Here is a 25461-nt window from a genome sequence, read left to right on the forward strand (position 1 = left end):
TACATAAGTTATATCCCATCTTATGTTTTTACATTCTCTTGTCGGCTTGCCTTTTCAAACTGTATTTTGAACTTGTGATGACAGGACCTATTCCTTGTACTCTGTTTCTCATATGGTTTCATAACGACGACGAACTCCATGACTTCCATAGATGATCTGTAATCATCTCTCAGATGTCTTTCAGAGAAGCCCTTTGTCAATCAATGCTAATCTCTAAACAATCACACTGATACTATTATCTCCCAACAGCTGGAACCAGTCCCCTGCTCACCTGAGCACTTTTTCCTCGATGCGTGTTTTATATGTCCCTCACATTGTCACTTACCCCCAAGAACATGGAAACATGTGTCCAGTCTTCATGACACTGCACATACAGCCTGCTCAAATCCAACAATTACTTCGGCAGGCATTGCTTCCTGTCCCACTTCCCACTCACATTTCCCCGACCAATCTCAGGACGTACTAGTAATGTGACCGGAAAGAATTCTGTAAAGCAAGCCTCTCTTAGGTCTTGTTAGTTCCTCTTCCTCCATAATGATAGATAATTGGTCAATTAAACCACACATGTAAATTTCCACAGAGAGAATATGGTTGATTTATTTTTAATTCCTTTTATCTTTTATTTTTATTGCTTTAATAAAATAAAAATGAAGCTTTAGGTGTCAGTCACGGGGGTTCTCACTGACTGCTACTGTTGTGTGTTGGTGCTGGTGTTCTTTCTCCCTTGCTTCAACAGTTCTTTGATGGTGTCTATATCTTCAGGAGTGTACTTGGGGGTTAGAGTCACATTGTCATAATCAAATTCTTCATCAAGTGAGAAGGGCTGAACTTCATCCCCAAGTATCTAAAAATGTGACAAAGGAAGAAAAAAACATACAATCATAGTAAACAAGGATAAAGTTGAAACATAAACTGCCCATTAATATTTAATTAAACTTTTTTAGACTTCAGCACTCTCAGCTGATTAAGCTGTTTTTAAGTAAAGAAATAAATTCAATTATTCAATTTGACCTAATTTAAACCTCTTAATATGCCTCATTTGTACCATACTGCATGTGAATGAATATCATTAGCTTAATTCTGCCCAAGGCAAGGACCAGAAAGTTTCCCATGCACACGTTCACTGCATTCTTTAGCATTTGTGTGTAGTAGCAGTGATATAGAAAACATAGGCATTGTATTAAAATGTGAGAAAATATAACTTAAGAGTTTTGATCAACTGTAAATGTTTTTCCACCATTTACAAAAAAACACTTGTATTAATAAAATATAATTTCCAATGATTAAAAAGTATCCTACATTTTCTATACTTCTTTGGATAATATCAATATGTTCTGTCCAATAACATAAAGAATTATAAAATTCAATACATATTCAACAAAATTAAGAAAACTGAGGGAAAGGATAAGGGTAGGAGGAATGGGAGAGAATGATGAGAGAAGTAACACTGATCATGGTGCATTGATTCATAAACTGCTTTGTTGATTAGCAACTCCTTTGTAGAACTACTTAAAGACAAAAGTAATTAAAAAGGAAGGAATTAAAACACAAAGTTTCATCTTAAAAGTCCAGGATCCCTGTTTTCTTACCAATTAATTTCAAAATATTCCAGTTTATGTAAAGTGAGTAGCTGCAAGGAAAGGTAATCATTTTGTACATATTCATTCAAATGTGTGAGTTTTGAACATTTACTAAAGGACAGTAAATAAAAAGCATATTTAAAAAAAAAAATCTCACGATGCCATCCCCTAAAAAGCTTCTCCAAAAGTAAATGGTGTGTCATATAATGAAATCCATCCAGCTCTACCATATGGTAAGGTCAAAATAATTGAAAAGTATGGTTTATCCAGGAATGAAGAAACAATCATTAGCTTTAAATAGTTTTACATGGAAGATGATCTCATTGTCTATGAAGTGGAGCATATTGCTCAGAAAGTGTGTTGCTACTAACGGTGGAAAATAAGCCACCAGGAATAGATCTCTCCTACTTGTTGGGCAGTCATATCCTACACTTAGGTGTGTGGTATCAGTAACTAACACCCAGGGATCTATCATTCTTCCTTAGTAAACTAGCAAGGAAACACATTTTACAGATGCAAGTATTTTGTTTCTATTAGAAAGTTATGACAAGAGTAATGGTAAAGAGCTGCCACTGAGTTCCCACCACATGCCAGCCCTAAGACCTGGAGCCATGTAGACAGCAGCACAGACTTCAAACAACCCTTCCACAATTCACTGTTATCCCATCTTACGAAACTCCTAAAGGCTATGGAACTTGGGTAAGGCTACACAATTAATAAGAGAGAAAAGCATCATTTGAATCCAGGGCCTTCTGCTTTGAATAAAACTGAACCTGCTCAATAAACATCAGTAAGAATCAACCAAGCCAAAACTGAATCAACCAACTCAAAATTCCTGAGGAAGCTAAGCAGTTCCCACAAACGACCATAGATAATGTTCTCAAGGCCACCAGGAAACTGAAGCTTATTTCCTGTATTCAACCCAGATTGGAAGCAAATCTTCTACAGAGCAGAATGATGAACCCATCTGTTTCTATCACATTCCGAGAATGAATTAATCCTCACCACAGCTGAAATGACAGAGGGATAACATTGCTACAACAAACTCAAAGAACACACAATAACCCAAGACGAGGACACCATCTCCAACTCCACTCAGTATTGAGGCCTGCAGACTTCAGCCCTATCCCATCCTGATGGAGGATGACCGAGTCTACCCTGAACCTAGCAGTACGTGTGAAGAAGACAACACATCCAATCTGACGGCATTTTCTGCTCTCTTATGCCTGGTCTAAACGCATGCCCTCATGAATGATGCCAAGCTCATTCTGCCTGTGCTCACTGCATTGTGACTCAGATCTGCACTGTGTGGCCTCTGTAGACAGCCATCCTCACCACGTGAAGTCATTTTGCTTTGTTCACTTCTCATGTAAGATTTTAAATTACACACTTTTAAATTACACAAATTGCTCTGCTGTGCTAAAAAGCACGGCGGTACCATGCTGTGAGTTCACATTCCTTCTATCCAACAGAAATGGTCCTCAGATTCCCAACTTCCCCCACCTGGCTTGTTTACTCAAAAACTTGTATTAGATATTGAGAGCACAAAATAAATCTAGCAAAACCTGAGTCTATGAGGTTTCATAAGAACTTCAAGGAGACAGAAATAAATGACTGATATTCGTATTACAGGCCATGCTCACTGATAGAATTGCAAGAAGGGAAAGGAAAGCACAGGAGTGAAAAATGAAAAAGCTTCATTTCCTCTCAATCAAGTACTGTCACCCTGAAGAAAACCCTACGAGCCCCCATATCACCATACTTTTTACTCAACTTGTCTTAGCAGCCCTGAGAATGCAGGGCTTGCATTTTGGATTTCTGAATCTCAAATGAGGACTAACTCCCATAGCCAAGTTAGTTTCAGACCCAGCCCACTATCATCTTATCCCTCTCTTTTCACACAGATCCCAGTATCTCTTGAGACTATAACATCTCAAATTATGGTAGCTCAGTTAGAGAAATTTCTTAAAAATAGCATTTGCCTGTAAGTTGTTTTTCATATGCTTAAATTCTTCATTATGACACATGATCTTCTTCAGTCATTTTATATTAACCAAAGCAAGAACAAGAAATTTCAGAAAGTTAATAAATATAATAATGTTAAGGATTACTCATTTATAATAAATGTAAGGGTATATTTATACACTTAAACAGATAGATTTCTTCCCTTTTAGAAACTGAGTTATTAACAGTAGCTTTGTCAGATTATCTTCTTTGGCAGTTAAATGCTGAACTAGAAAAGCAAATAAACCAAAACTACTTGCAAGGCCAAACAATGAGTCTCAAAATATTTCAGACTGTTTGGGGAATATAATGCAATGTGATCAGCACAACCATGAGTCAAAATGTCAGTGTAAGGTGTCAGGGAATGCAAAGATAAAGACCTGTAGGAAAATCACAAGTGAGATAAACCTAGAAACAAAGCATAATACCATACAGTAAACACAAATGGTGCAGCTAAAGGGATGACAGGAGCAGAGAAAGGATGCCTATTCCAGACCAGACTGGATGGGCCTGGGAGGATTCAGAGCTGCCCAGGGTAATAACTAAGAGGATCTTTAAAGTGTATCAGTAAACAAGGCTGAGGGAAGAACAGCTTTGCAGAGAGGGGGGCCGTCATGAATACGTCATAGAAATAAGATTCCCAATTTGCTGTCTCTGAGTGTAAGGGAGAGGGTAGCAAGAGATAACCACTCATCTCTTATTGGCTGGATTGAGCCACTATAAAGTAGTTAGTGCCTTCATTCTGAACACATGCAGGCAAGCGACGGAGGCCTAGGACATTTTGTGGTATTCTGAAAGGGGGCTGAGTGGAAAGGAAACAGAATCAACTAGTAGAGTCTAGTGACTTCTGAAGGCTGGGGGAAAACAAACTACGGAAAAGGAATAGTCAGTAGCCAAAGAGGGATCCAAAACAAAGGGCAGGTTTTTCTTTTCTTGTTTTGTCTCATTTTCTTAAGGATCAGAGAGATCTGAATGTGTTTATACGTTGAGGGGAATTAACCAAGAGAAAAGAAAAGACACAATGACTCCCTCCCCCCAAACTGTGTTGTGTCAGAAAATTGTTGCCAGTAAGTAGTGAGGATGTGTGTAGATATTTGTGCATTCAACAATGGTTTATTACATGGCTACTGTATGTATGGAACTGAGCCACATCTTACATTTGAACTAAACAAGCTTATGAGGATAAGCAGGAGAGGAATGAATTGGATTCTCCCAAAACAGGTAATAGACACATAATTCAAAGTGAGACGAGGTGTCCACTGTCATTCAGTAAAACATCACTGTGGCCTACTAGAGGATGGCTTTTACAGTATAGGAAGGTTACATTTCTGTTCTGCCTTTCAGGCTATTGACTGTTGTAGCAGACTGGGAATTCTCTTCTTTCAAATTTGGTTTATTTCAGGGTTCTAAACTATAAGACTGCAAGGCTTTAAATTACAATCTGAAATTCTGATTTATTTCAGGCAAAAATTTGTGCAATCGAACACCAAATCCCCTGCTACTAAACAAAAAAACAACAACTGTGAATTAAGTTATTAACTTGTTGTTTTTGCCTAAGGAGCTGAGAGAAATATGTGTGGATTTCAGGTGTCTAATTTCAAATCTAATTGAAATCTTTTTGTGGCCTCTCAGGGAATACAATTTGTTACACTTAGAAAACTTTGCTTTTCCTTAAAATTGCTCATGTGACTTATTCTACCAGAGACACTGTTAAAAGAGGCATCATTTTCATTCATGGTACCACATAGGCAAATTAAAGAAAAAAGAACTAACGCTCAAATCAATAATGGTAACATATAGCTGTAAGCTAGCATACAAAGTAATACAGTAAATAAACTGTCTTTTATAGCTGGCCATTTTTTAGAATCCTATTATGAACTGTAAAAGCAGCTCTCCCATTAAAACATCAAGTTTTTTTGTCTACTGACCTCTTTTATGGTTTTGATAACAAGTAACAACTTTTCATCTTCCTAACCTAAACTCTATAAAGCTGTTCAAAACTTCCCAAATTTCTCAAAATAGAGTAGCCAGGAAAAAAAGCAAGTTATTTACAAATACAACATTGAAGGTTCTTAGAAAAAGGTTTAACTCTAAGGCTAAAAAATTCACATGTATTAAGAAAAAAAATCAAATAGGCCCAAAATATCAGAAAGTGGATCAATAGTTCTTAAGAGAAAATTAAGAGAAAGTCAAGACAGGCAGATCACATTTTCACCTTTCACACTGACAGCAGAAAATCAATTGCTGTCCCTGCTCTCCAAATGGCATTTGGTGAGCACTTTTAGGACATCTGCTGGAAACTGATGATTATGTTTTTTTGGTGACATTATAATAAAGGCTTGAGATAAGCTTAATGGTATCAAACCAAGACAGAGATGTTACAATGTTGTGATTCTAGACAGTCTCTTACAGATAATAGTTAGAAATAAAAATCCTAAGCCAGATATCATGGTACATATACCTAGAATCCCAGCAGCTGGAAGGCTGAGGCAAGAGGATCACAAGTTTTAGGCCAAATTGGACTACATATAAACTTTAAGGCTAGACTGAATTGCATAGTAAGACTCTGTCTCAAAATAGAAAAGAATAAAGAAAGGGGAAAGGAGAGCAGAAAGAAGAAAGGAGGGAAGAGGAGGAGAAGGAGGAGGAAAGGAAGAAGAGGAAAAAAAGAAGGATGAGGCGGAGAGGAGAAAGGGTAAGGGAAAAAGAAGAATAAAGAAAGATCTCAAACAAAATATTGGTCAGGATATTTACAAAACAACACGAGTTATTCATGAATGGCTTATGAGTTGAGAAATACAAAATTCATTTATATTATTTTGATTCCAACATTGAAAAATGCTCAAAAATCCTGTGAAATTGAGAAATCAAAATGTTTAATGCAATCATACAGTTTTGTGTTTTACTATTCAACAGATTCGAGATCATTCAGAATTTTTTTAACCCATAACTGAAACCACTTTTTTCCTCTATTGTCCTAGAATACTTATATACTTAAGTGTAATTGTGTTTTTAAAAGGTACTAGATGCCATATTCAATGGCTAGCACAACTTCTAAGACCAACTTCCAATAGTCAAGAATACAAATGAGCCTTAAAAAGAAACTGACTCCTGCTAAGAATAGTATTGCAATTTTAGTTTTTTATAAATCCAAGAATGTAATTTATAATTCAAAAAGCATATTAGAAAGTAGCTGTCCTGATCTATTTGTCTGGTAGCCAATTTGGGAGTTTAATATAAACTTGTAAGCACCTTGGATATATGTTTTTGATATTTTAATGTTTTTAAAAATACTAAACATGGAACATGGCAGCTTAGAATTCCACTGCATTACTTTTGAATGTCATAATTCCAACTGATTCTACAAATAGAATTAAATTCCAGTTACAAGACTAGTACCTGAATGATTATACTAGCCAAGAGAGACCTTGAGGAGTTCATTAGAAATCCACAGATTTAACTAAAAGCCCTTAACAACTTATTGGGGCTGATCCCCTTTATACTAAAATAAGGAAGATCACAAGGGTCACTTTCCAGCACCACCAGCAGCCTCTGTTAGTGCCCATTTGCCAAGTATATATAGAATAGCAAAATGATAACTAAAGTGGCTTTCAGGTTCTATGTCTGAGAGGGTAAAGGTGTTAACAGAGAGTCTATTCTCTCCTGCTATTGTGCACATTCTCTATTGTGGCTAGCTAGGAAAACATGACTTAAGTGGTTGTCAATGGGACGTGAGCAGCAATGAAGGACCCAAAGTCCTAGGCCTTGCAGTGGCATGCTTACCCCTAAGCTCCTGTCCCTGCCCCTCTAAATATGGTGGTAATCTGACTTGGAATGTTCAGCTGGGGACAGTGACTCAAGGAGCCTTTAGTCGCCGATGACCCTAGGGAACTGACCTACTCACTTTAAGACCTCTCTCTAGACTGCTAAGTAAGAGAAACAGACTTCTACATCCTTCAGCCTTGGAATTATTATCAAGATTTTGTTACAGCAGTGTGGTCCTATCTTCACTAATATCAAAAATTTGTAAGACCTTAGAAATGATAAGAACCACAGCCAGTTCAGGCCAAAAGAGATAAGAAAACTGTCCCTTCTTTCTATTGCTTATTCTTCAGTATGACATACATCATAAAGCTGAGAGAGTTCCCACATAAAAACGTAATTTCTCTATGTGCTTAAAAGGAGTATAATCATTAAAGACCCATATTCATATAAATAATATATATCTAAATGAACTCCAAGATATGGAAATAAGAGATCTCTTTGTTTTCTTTCTTTTTATTAAAATTTTATTTTTTGATGAGTCTGACTTTTCTTTATGCATGATATATTCACTTGTATATCTGCAGGAGGGTTGGGGGAGGGTACAGAACTCAAGGGAAATGGGTGAAACAGTGCAGCAGTGGAGCTCACTGGACACTGATGAAAGTGAACTAGACAACTCATGGGGGAGGGACTGGGAGAGAGTGAGGGAACAGAGGACACTGTATGAAAGGAAATGCACTCATTACCTTATTCATGTCATTGTAATCCCTCTGTACGTCACTTTATAATAATAAAGCAAATGATATTTTTTAAAAAATCAATAGGAGAGGAACCAATTAAATAACAAGTTCTAAATTTCCCCATGTCTAAGGAAAAAGAAAGCACAGAACGAGAGCACATTTCCCTAAAAGGACAAACTAGAAAATCTAGGCACTGCATTCTCTGGGGAGTACCTCAGACACTTGCTCCATGGTCCTTTTTACAGTAGGCTTCAGCTTCTCTTCATTGATGGGAGGCCGGTCCACAGGAGTGTAAGAAGGAACATAGGTGCTTAATTCCTGTTCCACTTCTCCTGGAAGCAGCATCCTATCTGTTGATTACAAAATATTTCAATTGATCTTTTGCCAGGTTCAACACTTAGCACCAGTGATCTAACAGCCAAAGGAAGGATAAAAACATGCTCATGCATTGGGCTGGGAAGGTGGCTTAGTGATAGAGTGCTTGCCTAGCATGCATGAAGCTCTGGGGTCGATTCCTCAGTATCACATAAACAGAAAAAACCTGAAAGTGGCACTGTGGCTCAAGTGGCAGAATGCTAGCCTTGAGCAAAAGAAGCTCAAGGACAGTGCCCAGGCCCTGAGTTCAAGCCCCAAGACTGGCAAAAAAAAAAAAAAGATAAAGATGAAGATTAAGAAGAGGAGGAGGAGGAAAGAGAGAAAGAGAAAGGAAGAAGGAAGGAAGGAAGGAAGGAAGGAAGGAAGGAAGGAAGGAAGGAAGGAAGGAAGGAAGGAAGGAAGGAAGGAAGGAAGGAAGGAAGGAAGGAAGGAAAGAAGGAAGGAAGGAAGGAAGAAAGAAAAAAGAAGGAAACCAGAAAATATGTTCATGCAAAGTAGGTTCATTCTACAATGCATGTCCTCATTTTGGGAACTTGACTCAAAGAAATCCCTTTCTCTAAAGAAGAAGCGATTGGTACATTTGTTTTTATCTTACTGTTGCAGTCACAGTCTATCCAAAAGAGAGAATGGGAGAAATGCTGTTTGGTGAGTAACTCAATTTTGCCTTGAAATCTGAAAGAAATTTCTACTTCTACAGGAGACTAAGGCAGGAAGACGATGCTAATTTTGCCTCATTTTGCCATATTTTCCCGAGGGAGTACAGAGAAAGAAAATAGAGTACTTATTTCATCTAGTAATAGTGTAGCAATATTTCACATATATATACACATATATATACACAATGCCAGAAGAAAAGCACTTTAACTTTCAGAAAAATGAAATACTTTGTCACAGAATACACATTTTCTTTTTCAACACTTGCAAACAATAACATGTTTCCTGTACTAGCACAATCACAAGAATTCAACAACCAATCTTGATTTTCTGATCCATTCAACACAAATGTATCTGTTCCTTCCTTACAGGTGTGACAGTTAATGACTGCCTAACAGACAACCAGTGATTTTTATGGAGGACAAACAGAAGCATAGGAGTTTCCAAAGGACCAGAAGGACTAGGACTAGCTGATGCTAGCCAGGAACTTGCAGCTGGCTCAGGAAGATGCTGCCTGCTACTCTACAATGATCCTCATTAAGCCACTAATTAAGTTCTCAGTGGTTAATTAGCAACAGGCATGCCTGGGCTGTTGCCAATGGCAGCATAGATAGATAGATAGATAGATAGATAGATAGATAGATAGATAGATAGATAGATAGATAGATAGATAGATATCGAGATAACTGAAGCTGGTATTGACATACAAAAGCTGAAACCCTTTTGAAATGCATGGTTCACCAATGTAGACAACAACTCTCATAAAAATAAAAAAAATAGAATCACTATTCTTTAAGTTAGGCCTTCATCATCAATCTGGTAGAACAGTTTGGTAGAACTACAAACATAGTTCTGTCATGACCAATTATTAAAGTCTTAGAATATGGTCTTACTATTTAGCATAAAGAAAAACTAATGTTAGCCAACATTTACTTTATGTCCAGCATTTTACAAGCATCAGCACAGCTAATCCTTCCAAGAGTTCTATTATTTCTTGGGTGATAAACAGTGAGAATAAACTCAGATTCCTAATCACTTAGAACCAATCCCACAGAAGAGCAGGGCTGGGCAATCCATCCACCAAGCCCTGTATCTTAGCCTACAATGTCACATCATGAACTTATTTTGTAAACAGGAATAGATATCCAAATATGTCACAACTATAGGTTTAGCTCAACAGCCAGATGCTATCTCACATAAGTTTTTTTCTTTCTCACTCTTCTACCTCTTCCCCTATTATGTCCCTATGTCCCCATGGGAGGGAACTGAAGTACATATTCTCAGCTCCAGACATGACCATGCTCCTCTTCTTATCCTGCAGAGCTGGGCAGCAAGGAACGACAGCTCTAGAGATACACCTAGAGGTCAGAGAGCCCAAGACCACCATCCAGCCCTAAGTCATGCCTCTTTACATACATCCAGAAGCCCAGGCTCCTGGGCTTGGCTGTAAAAACCTCTCCAGAAGGCAGGACTGTGGTTCTTTCTGAGATAACAATGCAATGTCCTCCTTTTGCCTGACAAAATTAATAAGCCTTTTATTTCCTTTTCTCCAAAACCCTGGTCTCATTATTTGTGAATTGGTATTGAGTTCAGAGATCAAATTTCCCATATCACTTTTTAAAGCAGACTTTTCATTATGTGTCTTATTTAACTTGATTCAATTATGCATCCAAACTCAAGTGCTGGAAGTGTCACTATAGTAAACATTAGCATGGTTGGGCAGCATAAAGTACACTTCCCACACTTTTTTTTGGCCAACAGAAGTAGCATGCTTAAATCCAAGAAACTTGGCTTTCTAATGTATCTATTTGTGAGTTCAACGCCAGCTCCCTCATGGAGCTCCTTCATGTAACTGACTAGGACTGACCTATGGCTGGCCAGGGCTGCTAACAAGGCAGCAAAAGAAAGGTTCAGACCTCTGAATGTGAAAACCAATATACCCCAGACCCTCTGGCTGCCAGAGGAAATAACAGGCTCAAATGTGAAATGAAAATCAATTCTGCTTTAAGGGCTACTGCAGATCATTGTTCTGACTGACAAATGGTATAGCCAGTTTGCAGTTCCTTCACTCTGACTCTACACTTTTCTAATCTGTTTGCAAAGAAAAAGTTAGAAATTTCAACAAAAATTCTTTCTTTCCTAATAATTCCACTGCCATGGATACAATTCTTTCAAAAGCAAGAAGACTCATCCTCTGTATTTTAACTAACATGTATTGACATTTCTTTTCTTCAGTGTAAAAGCAAAACTCACCCCAGCATGTCTGCTGGGGCCTAATAGAGTCCCTGCATGTGTAGTGATTCTCAGCCAGTTGGAGACAGAAAATGAATTTCCTGCACCATGTCTTTTAAACTGAATAGCAGGTGTTGAGAACCTACTTGCCAATACGACTCTGTGCATGATGTAAAAGAAGTATCATCATTACTCTCAAAAACAGAATATGGTTGAAGTGATGTGTCTTTCACACAGAAATTAACTAAATAATAAGAACAAAGGTGATTGACTCCAAATACAATGGGCTTATGAAAGGGCAAATTAATGTAGATGAGAAAAGACCGATAGGATACATGTTATAAGGAAAATTACCATCTTTTAGCCAATATGGATTTGTTATTTGTACACATACTTATCTTCTCCAGGGAAAAATAATTATTGTATTTGTTGATGACAGTGAAAAGAATTTCTGAAGTACCCTGTAAAACTTTCTAAAACTCCAGTGCTTTCAGGGGCTTAAGATGACCACATTATTTTTAAAACAACCAAAGGCTTTGTTTTTATCTTAATTAAATGTCACTGTATCAGCTGATGTACATTGTAGAAACAGAGCAATTTCCATATTGACTCTTGAGGTTGAATGACAAGACTGATGGGAATACTTTAATCTCTCCTTATCAACTACATGTTCCAATTTCTAATATTTACAAATGATCTACATATGCTGTTCAGCTTTCTGTACTGAGCCAATAATGAGCAAATCAAAAGCTGTCCTCGTGTCATCTAATACATTTTTTTGCAAGCAACCTACCTGTTACCTGATAATTTAGAATATAATAATATTTAATCTGCCTGGCATAGTTATAAAAATTAGCCAACCGATTTGTGTGTCATCATGTAAAGTGACCACGTTTCCTCAACATTTGGGCTTCTATGTCCAAGAAAAGTATAATGAGAAATGTTTTAGCTTTCCAGTCTCCGCAACACAGCCACTATCTATAAAAGTCCAGCTTGGTGAATTTTGTTTTGTTTTGTTTTGCTGGCTGCTCATAGCTAGCACTGTACCACTTTGATCCATGCCTCCAGTGGAGCTTTGTTCAGGTTAAATGGAGACGGAGTCTCTGAGACATTTTGCCTGGACTGGTTTCAAATCATGATCCTCCAGATTTTAGCCTCCTGAGTAGCTCGTATTCTAGGGATGAGTTAACCATGCCAGGCTAGTTTAGTGGTTCTTATTCTTAAAAGTTACCCAAGTAATGAGTACATTTCTTTTCAGTGTTACCCCCTCCCTCATTTTCTCTCACTCCCCGACTCTCCTCCCCTCCACATTGTAAAGTTCAGTTCCAACATAGTGTCTAGTGAGAATCCCTGTTGCATTATTTCACCCATTGTCCCACTGTTTTTCCAATTCCCCATCACTTCTCCAAATCAGATAAATTTGTATAAAAGACAAAGGGTACTCAGAAACAGTGACCACAGGGAATAAAACAGAGGAACAAAATGAAACACTAAAAAAAGAGGAGGAGGAGCATAAGGAGGAGAAGGAAGAAACCTCTTGTTTCTATATCATGGAATTTTTTTCCCCCAATCCTGGGCTTGAACTCAAGGCCTGGGCACTGTCTTTTGCTCAAGGCTAGTACTCTACCACTTAAGCAATAGCACCACTTCCAGCTTTTTCTGTTTATGTGGTACTGAAGAATCGAACCCAGGTCTTCAAGTGCTCTACCACTGTTCCACATTCCCAGCTCCAATAAGCTACATTTTATATGGTCATATGTACATAGTTATCAAGATATTGTGATCCTCTAGGACTACCTTAAGCATATACTAATATTACAAATGAGGAAAACCAGGTAGCCTGTGTTCTTTGGGTCTGGCTTACTTCACTTAATATGATTTACTTATGTAACTAACCCTTCTGTACATCAGCTTTACAATAAAATAAAATAATAAAATTTTAAATAAGAAAAAAGTTACTAAAGATCACAAAGATCTCTTACTTACGTGGGTTATATCTATTAACATTTATCATATTGAAATTAAAAAAACAAATATTCTAATGTTATTTATAGAATCATTAAAATTAATTCAATTTTAAAATGTTTTATGAATAATCCATTTCCGAAAATCAAAGGAATCAGTGAGAAGTACAGGTTTACATCTTTTCGAACCTATTTTAATGTCTGGCTTAATAGAAGAAAGTTTGATTCTTTGTTTCTGCATTTGATTTTTGAATTATGCTTTTTTAGTTGATATAAGGAAAATCTAAAACAGGTAAATAGCTGAAAAGGTGAAAATTATTTTGTCTTTTCATAGGATTGCAGGTATTTTTTTAGATACCACACCAAAACGTGACAAATGATAGTTTTTTAAAGGTTAGTTTCAGTAAGTAAGCTGAAACCATACTATTGAATGTTTCACATTGTTATATTAAAAGTCACTCTCCTAACTTTCAAGTTGAATGGATATTTCTTCAATCCATAGTTTTATACTATAATTGTTTATTTGGAAAATATTGACTCACACTGTTAGGTAGCTCTTCCAAATATTGACATGTTGCATTATGCAGAATAAAGCCCACATTAGTCAATATCACCAATTTTACCAGGTTTCCTAAAATTCTAATTTTCACTTGTTTGAGTATCAGTTTTATTACTGGCGATGAGTACTATTAATTGTGGAAGAGTTTGTTTGATACTTTCTTAAAATTATAGTTTGTCAGTCATCCTTTCAAAGAGACTGTGATTCAGAAAAGAGAAAAAACACAGTTAAACACACTCTCACTCTCTCTCACACACTCTCTCTCACACATATTTTTCCACATAACTAATTGTATGTCCATATGTAGCAGAAGTGCCTTGTTGGGTATATACTATTTCAACATACAGATCGTTAAAAGAGTTGTGGTCGCCAGGTGCCGGTGGCTTATGCCTGCAATCCTAGCTACTCAGGAAGCTGAGCTCTGAGGATCTCGTTCAAAGCCAGCCAGAGCAGGAAAGTCCGTGACTCTCATCTCCAATTAACCACCAGAAAACCAAAAGTGGCACTGTTGCTCAAGTTGTAGAGTGCTAGCCTTGAGCTGAAGAGCTCAGAGACAGTGCCCAGGCCCAGAGTTCAAGCCCCATGACCGACAAAAAAAAAAGTTGTGGTCAGCATATCAGGAATTAGTAAAAATCAATCATTTTTACAACTTTATCAAGGACATTTTCAGCAGAAACTTGCATTTATATTGGTTGTGAATTTCACAGCAAAGAAGATGATAACTGCTAGTATAGTTAGTGCCACTATGTTGGTTCACACAAACGCACCAGCATAGAACCATCATTGCTTTTGCAACATTAGTGAAGACAAATAAAAATAGATATGTATTCCAACACTGAAATATCGATGATTTTTATAACTCAGATATGTCAGGAAAGGATTAATGAGCTAGAATATAGTGGAAAATATTTAGACTGAAGCAAGAAAGACAAAATTCTTTTTTTTTTTTTTTTGTCTTTTTGGGTCCGGTCGTGGGGCCTGAACTCTGGGCCTGGGCGCTGTCCCTCAGCTCTTCAGCTCAAGGCTAGCGCTCTACCACTTGAGCCAGAGCGCCACTCCCAGCTTTTTTCTTTTAGCTTATGTGGTGCTCAGGAATCGAACCCAGGGCCTCAGGCATGCAAGGCAAGCGCTCTACCACTGAGCCACCTTCCCAGCCCAAGAAAGACAAAATTCTTTAATGATGAAAAATACAGAAAAGAGCAAAAGGGACATAGGGATTTTGGAAAAATGATAGGATCATGGGTAATATTTAAGGAGATAACAGCAGAGAATTTCCTAGCACAAGAATCTCCACCACCCCCAAGCAAAACAAATACAAACAAAACAACATAAACATAGTAAAATTACTGAAGAAAAGAAAAGGAAAAAAAAAAAGTCAAATGAGGGGAGAGAACATTAACTTCATAGGACAGCAATCAGACTGACAGATGATTTTTAGTATCTTTCTTTTTTGGGGGTGAGGGGGTCCGGTCGTGGGGCCTGAACTCTGGGCCTGGGCGCTGTCCCTCAGCTCTTCAACTCAAGGCTAACGCTCTACCACTTGAGCCACCACACCACTTCCGGCTTTTTTCTTTTTGCTTATGTGGTGCTGAGGAATCGAACCCAGGGCCTCAGGCATGCAAGGCAAGCGCTCTACCACTGAGCCACCTTCAACAATAAACACCAAAAAAAAAAACCCTAGAATATCTTTAAAACACTGGAAGAAAATAACTGTAAAATGTACTAAAATAGGCCTTAAATAATTCTTAGTTATTCCACAATAGGCAAAAAATGTAAGGGGGAATTAGACATAAATGATCAGACATAAATGATACAGTTTATAACTGTAAACATAGATGTATGTTTACAGTTATATATATATGCACATGAACACATACATATGTATACATAAGTGATACGCTACTTGCAAGTGATCTGTGATCTAACAAATACTCTGCAAATAAAATAAAGGAAAAAATGTGGAAGTGTAGAAAGAGAATGATTACTGCCCATCCAAGAAATGGCAAGGAAGATTAGGGGAAAGTTACTTCGTGGATAGGGCAATTGTACAAAAATAAATGAGAAATGTGTCTAGGAATCAGAATGGTGGAAATCTAAGTAGGAGCTTTATGCCTAGTGTAGTTAAATTTGGAAGTAAGGCTTGTTTCACAGCCACAACTGGGCATCCTTCCAGACAGAAAGGTTAGACTATCCACCCGGGAGAACATCTGACAAATGACACCGAACCAGGGGTAATGAAAACCACCTCTACGGATGCCCTTAGGAGACCCAGAGAGAGTCCCTCAGCCTTCCATCAAGAGATGATGCTCAGCTGTAACTCACCTGGGGAAAGGGAAGCTCCAGGACTAGAAGAAAAGACATACAGCTTCCAAACAGCATGACCCCCGAAGCAAAATGAAGGGATTGATTAAATAAATCTTTTCTTCTCTCAGTGGGATAAGAAGAGAATTATCCACTCAATTCTCTTCTCTTCTCAAGAACAGAATGAAAATTTCTTGATGTAATAAGGACAGGGCAAAAGCCTTTGCTTTCCTTCATGGTTAACATGAATAGACCTTCAGAGATGGGTATATGTTTGCCTACGTAAAACTTGGAGAAGTAGGAATAGAGGACCACTGTAAAACAGGTCCTTGTGTATTTTCTCCCTCTTGATGTTTTCAATGATAAATGAAGCCATGGAAGAAGATATTAATATCCTAAGTATAAAACAAGGTATCTACATTTCAAGTTGCTTGAAATGTATCATTTTTTTCTTAAACCATCACCTCTATATATGCCATTCTTATGCTGTCCTATACTCTCCTATCTGCCCTTCTCCCTCACCCCTTCAGCAGTTCGTGGTTATTTACCCTTTGGGTCTGGGGCTCTTAAAGCACTTTATTTATTTGTTTGTTTGTTTGTTTATTAAGTCTGTCGAGGAGCTTGAAGTCAGGGCCTGAGCGCCGACTGAGTTTTTTCTCCCAAGGTTAGTGCTTTACCACTTTGAGCCACAGTTCTAGTTATGGTTTCCTGGTAGCTAACTGGAGATAAAGAGGCTCATGGACTTTCCTGTCCAAGCTGGCTTCTAACTGCAATCCTCAGATGTTAGACTCCTGAGTAGCTAAGGTTACAGGCATGAGCCACTGGCGCCCAGCACTCTTTAAAGAGGTTTCTCTGATCCCACAGACAAATTTAAGTTCCCCTTCCAATGCTTTCGAGAGATCCTGAATAATTTATAATGACATGTTTGTGATTATATCATTATACCTGAAACTCTTCTAATAATTTATGAATTGTATGAATACAGAAACATGGTCTATTTTTTTCTTCATTATAGTCACAGTACCAGCCACAGGTGTTAAACATTTGTTAAGTATGAATCCCTGGCCATTCACAGACTACTTAAAGCTGCTCAAAGATGCGGATAACCAAAGAATTAAATCATATTTTTTTAAAGGAGAAATAACTGATCCCTCATTTGTAGGCACTTGCCTCTTCCTAGCTACAAATGATTCAAAGTACTGGAAAAGTTGAAAATAAAAAATTGAAGAGGGCTGCCAATTGTTGAGTAGGAACCAGGACCCACTGTCATTTAACACAATTAACCATAGCGTAAGTACATCCACTGGTCAAAAGACCTGTCCAGGCAGTATAATTCTGAGAACTAGACCTAAAAAAAATCTCTTTAGCTAGTTTCATTAAGCCAGAGACGAGAGTAGGCCAATTAAGGAGGTAAAAAATATAATAAAATGAAGATTCTTCTTATGCTGATGGCCCTAGAATAATAGCAACTAGTTAACCCAAATTGCAATTTTGCTGGATAACAATTTGAGCCATCTTGTCTGAAAACATAACAGTTTTCAAGTTAACTGTCTTATTCCAAATCAGAGAAAGGAAAGGTTTATAAGTTGATATGAAATCAACACAGGACACCAAACTTCCTGGAAAACATTATCTTCAGAAAGTTCTTCAATAGAGGAAAGAAGGATGGCCAATAGACACATGAAGAAATGCTCAACCTCCCTAGCCATAAAAGAAATGCAAATCAAAACAACATTAAGATACCACCTCACCCCAGTTAGAATGGCAAAAATCAAGAATTTTAATAACAACAGATGCTGGAGGGGATGTGGACAGAAGGGAACCTTACTGCATTGTTGGTGGGAGTGTAAACTTGTTCAACCACTTTAGAAAGTAGTATGGAGGTTCCTCAAAAGACTCCACATAGAGCTCCCCTATAACCCAGCAATCCCACTTTTGGGCATTTACCCAAATGTTCACAAACAAGACCACACTAAAGCTACCAGCACAACTATGTTTATTGCAGCATTATTTACCATAGCTAAGATATGGAACCAACCTAGATGCCCCTCAGTAAATGAATGGATTAAGAAAATGTGGTATATATACACAATGGAATTCTATGCCTCCATCAGAAAGAATGACATTGCCCCATTTGTTAGGAAATGGAAAGGCTTGGAAAAAATTATATTAAGTGAAGTAAGCCAAGCCCAAAGAAACATAGGTCCTATGGTTTCCCTTATTTGCAATATCTAGTATATGTATGAGTCAAGCAGAAAAGGTCAGATAAGGTGAGGTTAGGGAAATGAGCCCTAAGATATGTATTCAAATGTTTTTTTTCTTTCATGTGATTGTTTCTAACGCATTTATAAGATTATTTCTTTGTTGCTTTGTATGTCCCTCCCCCACAGTATAACCCCTGCTTTCACTGTATTTGATGTCGGTATAATTTGTGGAGGGGAAGGGGACAAACAAGTCGCTTAAATAAGGATATAGGTGGACCCGTTGCAACAATGAGAAGTACAAGTTGTCATGTCGAAAACGAACTTTACTACTTTGGTGGGGGGGGGGAGGATTAGGTGGGGGGGCAAGGGGGAGGATGGGAAGGGATGGGAAGGGGAAACAAAGGAGGAGGCTACAATGCTTGATAAGAAATGTACTCATTATCTTGCCCATGTAATTGTAACCCCTCTGTACAGTATTTTCACAATAAAAAATAAATAAAATTTTAAAAAAAAGAAAGTTCTTCAATACCACTGAATATAGTCTCTACTCTCCCACCTAGGCTGCCAAAGTAAACATCATGGAAAGAATCATACGCCCAATTCTTAGAGAATATTTATGAGAGTGAATAAGGTGTTCAAATAAAATCAATGGCAGGAAAACAATACAAAACCTACTTCCTTGCAGCCGCAGGCAAATCTGTTGCTTAAACAATAACAACAGAATCTAATCAGTAAACTTCTCAGCTGCCAAAATTATACAAGCAACTTGCCTGTTTAAAATGTCAATTTTCCCATCTGATATAAATATTTGCCTTCTGCTCCTATTCCTAAAGTGTAATACAAATTAGGCCCAAAGTAGAATTCACCTTGGCACAGACTATTAAATTTCTTTTTTCCTTTCAAGTGACCCAAATTGTGCATTTATAAAAATGGGAAGCCCTGGTGATCTTTTCTGTAATTAGAACAGACCACTGAAACCCAGATCAGCTATCAGCAGAGGGTCTGCACATTATTTTCCATGTGGGAAGGTTTGACTAGTTCATTCAAGTCCACTGAGACTTGGTTCAGCCTCAATAATCATGTATACCCAAATGCAAAACTGCCTGTTATTTGATTCCTTGAAAAATCATATTAGTGAGATGTTATATTCATTTTTCCACAAACTAAAAGAGGGAACTTGCAAACTGTTTAGAGAAAAGAATGTGAAAATAATAGCAAAGGATAAAAAGACAACTTAAAAGATAGACACAACAAAAACCAAACTTGTTGGCTATATTGGTGGGAGAAGGTTGAGAAATTTAAACCACCCCAGAAATGCCCAACACTGGTTTTTTTCCTGCTTTCCTATAAAATTGATTTTATATTGTATTACATGCAGACTAGAAACATTAGTCTCCAATTGTCAACCTCAAACTATATCAGAATCACTGGGGTACTAACTAAAAATTCAGTGTCCCTGAAGACCTGAATGGGTGCAGGATGTAGGAATCTGCATTTCTACCAACACAGCTTCCTGAAAATCCATGCTCTCCCTCAAGTCCAGTCAAAGTCCCAAAGCTGCTCTGATAAAAATCCAGTCACTAGAGTGTAAAGCCAGTGAACCCTCTCTGGACAATGAGATTCATTTAGATCCCTGACATCAAATAAGAAACTTAAAAGTCTTCAAAGACTACTGCTTAATAAAGTGTTTGAGAAACAACCCCATCAGTGGAATAGTTTGATGTTTGGAAGCAGAATAAAAATGTTAATTGCTTTTCATTACCAAAGCCTTGCCAATTCAAGCAGTAAAAGAAGCTAGACCGAACAAGGGCTAATACAATCAATTTACAGATTGTCTCCATCCCCAAACCAACCTTACCCAACCACCTTAATTCCTGCCTGATTATAAACAAACTGCCTGCTCCCATAAACTATTCTTATTTATGCTACCAAAAGACAGGAAACAGAGGCCAAGAAGCAAACCCTCATAGAAATTGCCCTTCGTTTAAAATTGAACACTGACTTTGAAATACTTTTTTAATATATGTTTTTATTGTAAAAATAATGTACAGAGGGTTACAGTTACATAACTAAGAATAATGAGTACATTTCCTATTGAGCATTGTGACCTCCTGCTTTTTTCCCCCCTACCATCCCTTCTCTCCCCAGTTCCCTAACTCCTTCCTCCCCCCATCCCCAAGTTGCAAAGTTAATTTTCAACATAGTGTCTTGTACATCTCATTGTTACAATGGGTCAACCTGTATCATTATTTCAGCATTTTGTTATTTCCCTTCCCCTCCCCAAATTAGAAAAATGTATATACAAGATGCAAGGAACGGGAATCAAATATAGTGAAAACAGGGTTTATATCATTCTTTCCTCCTTTTAAGTGTCTTAAATCAGGCATTCTGTCATTGCAACAAGAAAAATGAACTAATATGAAGCTCTTAACTCTTCACCTGACTCTTGCCTGTATGTGGTTCCCTTTCTTTGTAATATGTGATTTTACCCTTGCTTATTAAGTGAAGAATAGATGCTACAGAAATGTAAATAAGGAAATTTTAAAAAATAATCTTCTACATAAACATCAATGAACCAGCAAAAAGCCTCTTCCAGTCTAGCCCATGTGAAAAAATGCACCAAAAGAAGTATTTACAATATATCTTCAGTATTAAGTGTTTTTTGGGCAGTAATGACATTTGAACTCAGGGCTTTGTACTTACCAGACAGGTAGGTACTCTACCACTTGAGCCATACTTCCCGTTTAATTTTTATAAATACATTTAAAAGCAAAAAGAAATTAGCTTTTCTTACTCGTTACTTTTGTAATCAATTGTGATATTCTATGATATTTATGATCATTTGGTGTCCCTCAAAAATTACCTCAATTTACAACACTACTTCTGGAAATAAGGAGCTAACATGATAAGAGATCTATTGTAAGGAAATTATTTTAGAATTAATCTTCTGTTAAATCGAGGGGGTAAGATAGAAGGAACAGCTTTCTTTTGCTTAAAACCAAAAGTTAAACAATCATCAAGACAGTTTGACCAATCTAGAATAAAATCATCTTTGTTTGGTATGAAATTAAAATAAGTTCACAACATCAGTGTTCCCATGGCAGGCAGGTGGGAAGTAGCACTTCCCCCAAAAGAAAGCTGCCTAAATCATCATTTGTAGTTTGTAGAGAGAATTCACCCAGCATAGAAAGTAAAGAGAAAGCATACCCTTCCTCATTTGGGGATCAGTCTCTTCATCTATGTCCACATCTTCTAAACTGAGGAAGTTGTCCACCTAGAAAAAAAATTAACATCACTGTATGCATGTCAGGCAGACTTAAAGTTGCAATGAAGTCTATGAATCCACTTGAATCCCATTCAACCAAGTGGCTGAGTCCACTTTGCCCATTAACTATTGAGTCTCAGCTCAAAGCCTTTGTGTTCATGTGCATTCCCTTCTGAGAAGCAGTTCATCTGGAAGGTGGCCGAAGTTTTATAGACACCTTAGTCAGCTCTCTACACTGAAAAGGAATAATAGGAAAGAATTTTGAAAAAGGGACTTCGTTCCGCATTCTTACCCAGAATATATATATAACCACTTTGTTTTTTAATTGTAGTTTTTAATCTTTAAATAGTTGCATAAAGGAGTTACCATTCAAGTAGTAGATGAATACAAGGAATCTTGATCAATGTCACTCCTTTCATTATTCTCTCCCATCCCTCCCAACCTTTCCCCTTCCCTCAATTTTCTTGATTTTTAGACTGTGTACTGGATTTTATGACTGTGTTTTCAGAAAAAAATGGCAGTGATAGTTTGGCTGTTATCATAACAGTGTGCTTTCTTGCAGCACTCTGAAGAGCCAGAGAGAAGAGACTAAAGAAAGTAAAGAGAGAAAGGTTCATTCAAAACAAAATCATCTGGCCCTAGGTAAATCACAAGAGAGGTGAGCAGGGCAAAAAATCAAGTGTTCTCTCTTTTTAGCAAATAAAACTGAAAATTACTTCAAAGGTAAAAAGGAGAGCAGGTGACCTTTACAGACACAATAGCAGCATTTCAACGAAAAACTATTCCTCATGGAATACTGCTTTCTACTGCCAGCTGACAATGAGACGTTTTAGATTAACAAAATGGTAACATTTCAGACATCAACTAATTCACCTCAGAGCAATACCAGAGAGTGTAAATAAGAAAATGATTTCTCCACTGGCACTGATGACAAGTAGTAAAATGTGAGGTTGCTATGCTTCTTATGCCCATGACCTAAACTTGTATGTAACAAAAGGCCTTAAAATTACAAATTAGATTTTATAATTGCAATTCAAAGAATAAATTCTGTCCTCCCCTAGCTCTACTTGCAATAGGCAGACCATGGCTATTCCATAGGAATTTAAAATAGTAATTTTCATTGCATCTAAGTACACAACTACAATCATTATGTCGTATCTGGCAAAAAAAAAATTATCTGCTGGGCTGGGAAGTTGGCTCAGTGGTAGAGGGCTTGCCTTGCATGCCTGAGGCCCTGGGTTCGTGTCCTCAGCACCACATAAGCAAAAAGAAAAAAGCCAGAAGTGGCGCTGTGGCTCAAGTGGTAGAGTGCTAGCCTTGAGCTGAAGAGCTGAGGGACCGCGCTCAGGCCCAGAGTTCAGGCCCCACGACCGGACCCAAAAAAAAAAAAAAAAATTATCTGCTGTGTGGTAGTTTCAATACTAAAATGTGGAATTTTGTATATTATAGTGCTATTTTTTTTCTTGATCAGATATGCTAAAGGAGATGTGGGTCACATTTCTCTCTTAAGGCATTCCCTATTCATTAAGGCTTAAAGAAAGAAAGAAAAATGATCTAGAATATAGCTAAGATATTCAATCACCAGTTAAAAAGCAACTGGGCTCCAGTGGCTCATGCCTGTAATCCTAGCTACCCAGGAGACTGAGATCTGAGGATCATGGTTCAAAGTCACCCTAGGCAAGAAAGTCCATGAGACTCTTATTTCCAGTTAATCACCAAAAACCCAGAGGTAAAGCCATGGCTCAAGTGGTAGAGTGCCAGCCTTGAGTAAAAAAAGCTAAGGGGATAGCACCTACCGGCACCAGCAAACGCCTTTGGGGCAAGGAGCGGAATGTGGGAGGGGTCCTAAGGAATGCAGGGAGAAAAGGTGAGCACATACAGTCAGTACATTCAATGTACATTATATAAACATTGAACAACATAACGTGGGGGTAGGGAGGGGAGGGGAAAATACGGGGGGAAACAATGGAAGAAGTGACGTTGATAAGACTCATTGTATCCACAATTTGGAATTGTAACCTATTTGTACAGCTGCTTAATATTTTTTAAAATGTACAAAAATCTCAACGACAAAAAATCTAGTGAATTCCCTACTTTATATAAAAGAAAACAATCATAAATATTATGATTTTGTTTATTTGCTTGTTTTCTTGCCATGAAGAAAAACAAAAACAAAAAACTAAGTCATGCCTTACCTTCACCTTTCCAGCCAACTTCAGATCACCTTGAAAGGAGCTGCTGACTTTCAGGCCTTCATCTATCACTATCTGAAAATATAATGAGGACATACCGATGGGAAATTAAAACCACCAAAAATAAAAGAACGGATCTTGTAGCCTGTCTGGGTTTTGTTAATTAGCTATACATGAAAGACCAGAGTTTCTGAACCATAGGAGGCATCAGAAAATGGGTTTCAGGAGTCGTAACTTCTACCACTGGCCTCTAGACTCACTTACCATGTAACTTACAATCAAGTTAACTCCAGTGTTCTTATGTGTAAAATAGGAACACTCCACACCTTCTGTCCCATTGCAATGAATCACTGGTGGAAAAACCAGAGAATGCTACTATAACGTTTTAGAAAACAATGTAATTCAGCAATTCTTGCCTCTTATATAGTGGCCAAAGACTCAATATGTGACATATTCCTAATGATCAATAATTGCAAGTAAAGTGTGAATCTCGTAGGAAAAAGAAAAATTACATCTCACAATCATCACTGGGAAATATCCTTAAACTAGTGAGGTAACTTTGATCCTACACACATTTCTAACTCAGAGATTTAGAAAGTCCCAGAAAACCTTAGATAAGAGTTTCTACTGTAGTTTGAAGGAGCTTACTATAGGACTGGTAATTTTTTTAATCCCATTTTACACAGAGAACTATAAAAACAAACTAATGTTATAAACAAAAGATACTGATAATTTCCAGGAGAATTTATAGACAGTCCCTCCTTACAAAGCTTTTAAATGAAAATTGAGGAAAACCAAGTTGCTGTCTGTCATTAATGGTGGCTGTTGAACTACTGAGGTAATGATGATTTTCAACCCAGGACCCCAACAGGTACTTGAGAATGAGAATGAGAAGTTACCAGTCTCCTAACTGTCCCACGTTTTTTATGGTCTCTCTTCTTTTTAATTCAGGAACGTTTTGTCTTTTTGGGGGGTGGGGGAGGAGTCCTCAAACCATTTTTGTAACTGCACTATGGTATTACCTGTTCTTCTTCTTCTGAACGCTGTGATGCAGTATGAGGAAAGATGGCTGTCTTTCTAAGATGGTGGTCATTTTGTTCATTTTTATGAGTAAATTTGACAGAAGTAGCTATGGTTTTTGAAGAACCAGTTCCAAGTGCTCCGTTTTTGGTCCCATTATCCTCTGAAATGATACAGTTATATAGTATTAGATAGTTGCATAGTATTAGAAAACATCACACACAGAGTTTGGTTTACTGTCTGTTTACTGAAAAACTTTCTTCAAAAAAATCTTTTTTAGGCCAGGTCCTGGTGGCTCATGCCTGTAATCTTAGCTACTCAGGTGGCTGAGTTCTGAAAATCATGGTTCAAAGCCAGCAAGGGTAGGAAAGTCCGTGACACTCTTTTTGTTATTGTTGTTGTTTGGTTTTGTTTTTTATTCTTTTCTTTTTTTGATTGAAAACTACATTAAAAATGTTATAGGTTGAAAGATACAAAAATAGTGCCAATAAAAGATTTAAGAAAAAAATTAAACAAGGGTTGTTCTGAAAAGGACGCCATTTTCACAACTGAGAGTATAGGCTAATTTTGACCACTTAAGTATTTCATAAGCAAACATACTAAAGG

At 37.4% G+C, this 25461-nt stretch overlaps 1 protein-coding gene across 4 annotated transcripts in view; it reads right to left on the reverse strand.

Annotated features, from left to right (window-relative positions):
* Positions 1-449: 449 nt before the first annotated feature.
* LOC122117715 (intraflagellar transport associated protein) overlaps positions 450-25461 on the reverse strand; it is a 68763-nt gene continuing 43751 nt past the window's right edge. For 2 of the 4 annotated variants that reach the window (XM_042691506.1, XM_042691505.1), the window contains exons 3-7: positions 24858-25018; positions 23839-23910; positions 21586-21652; positions 8303-8439; positions 452-844 (exon numbers count right to left, since the gene is read on the reverse strand). In XM_042691506.1, coding sequence (XP_042547440.1) covers positions 689-844; positions 8303-8439; positions 21586-21652; positions 23839-23910; positions 24858-25018 — 593 coding nt within the window. In that variant the 3' untranslated portion in view covers positions 452-688. Of the gene's footprint in view, positions 845-8302; positions 8440-21585; positions 21653-23838; positions 23911-24857; positions 25019-25461 lie in introns of all 4 variants that reach the window. The other 2 variants (XM_042691504.1, XM_042691507.1) reach the window with 2 other exon arrangements.

Source organism: Dipodomys spectabilis, unplaced genomic scaffold (genome assembly GCF_019054845.1).
Source record: "Dipodomys spectabilis isolate Male_0828 unplaced genomic scaffold, ASM1905484v1 ptg000145l, whole genome shotgun sequence".
NCBI classification, from domain to species: domain Eukaryota; kingdom Metazoa; phylum Chordata; class Mammalia; order Rodentia; family Heteromyidae; genus Dipodomys; species Dipodomys spectabilis.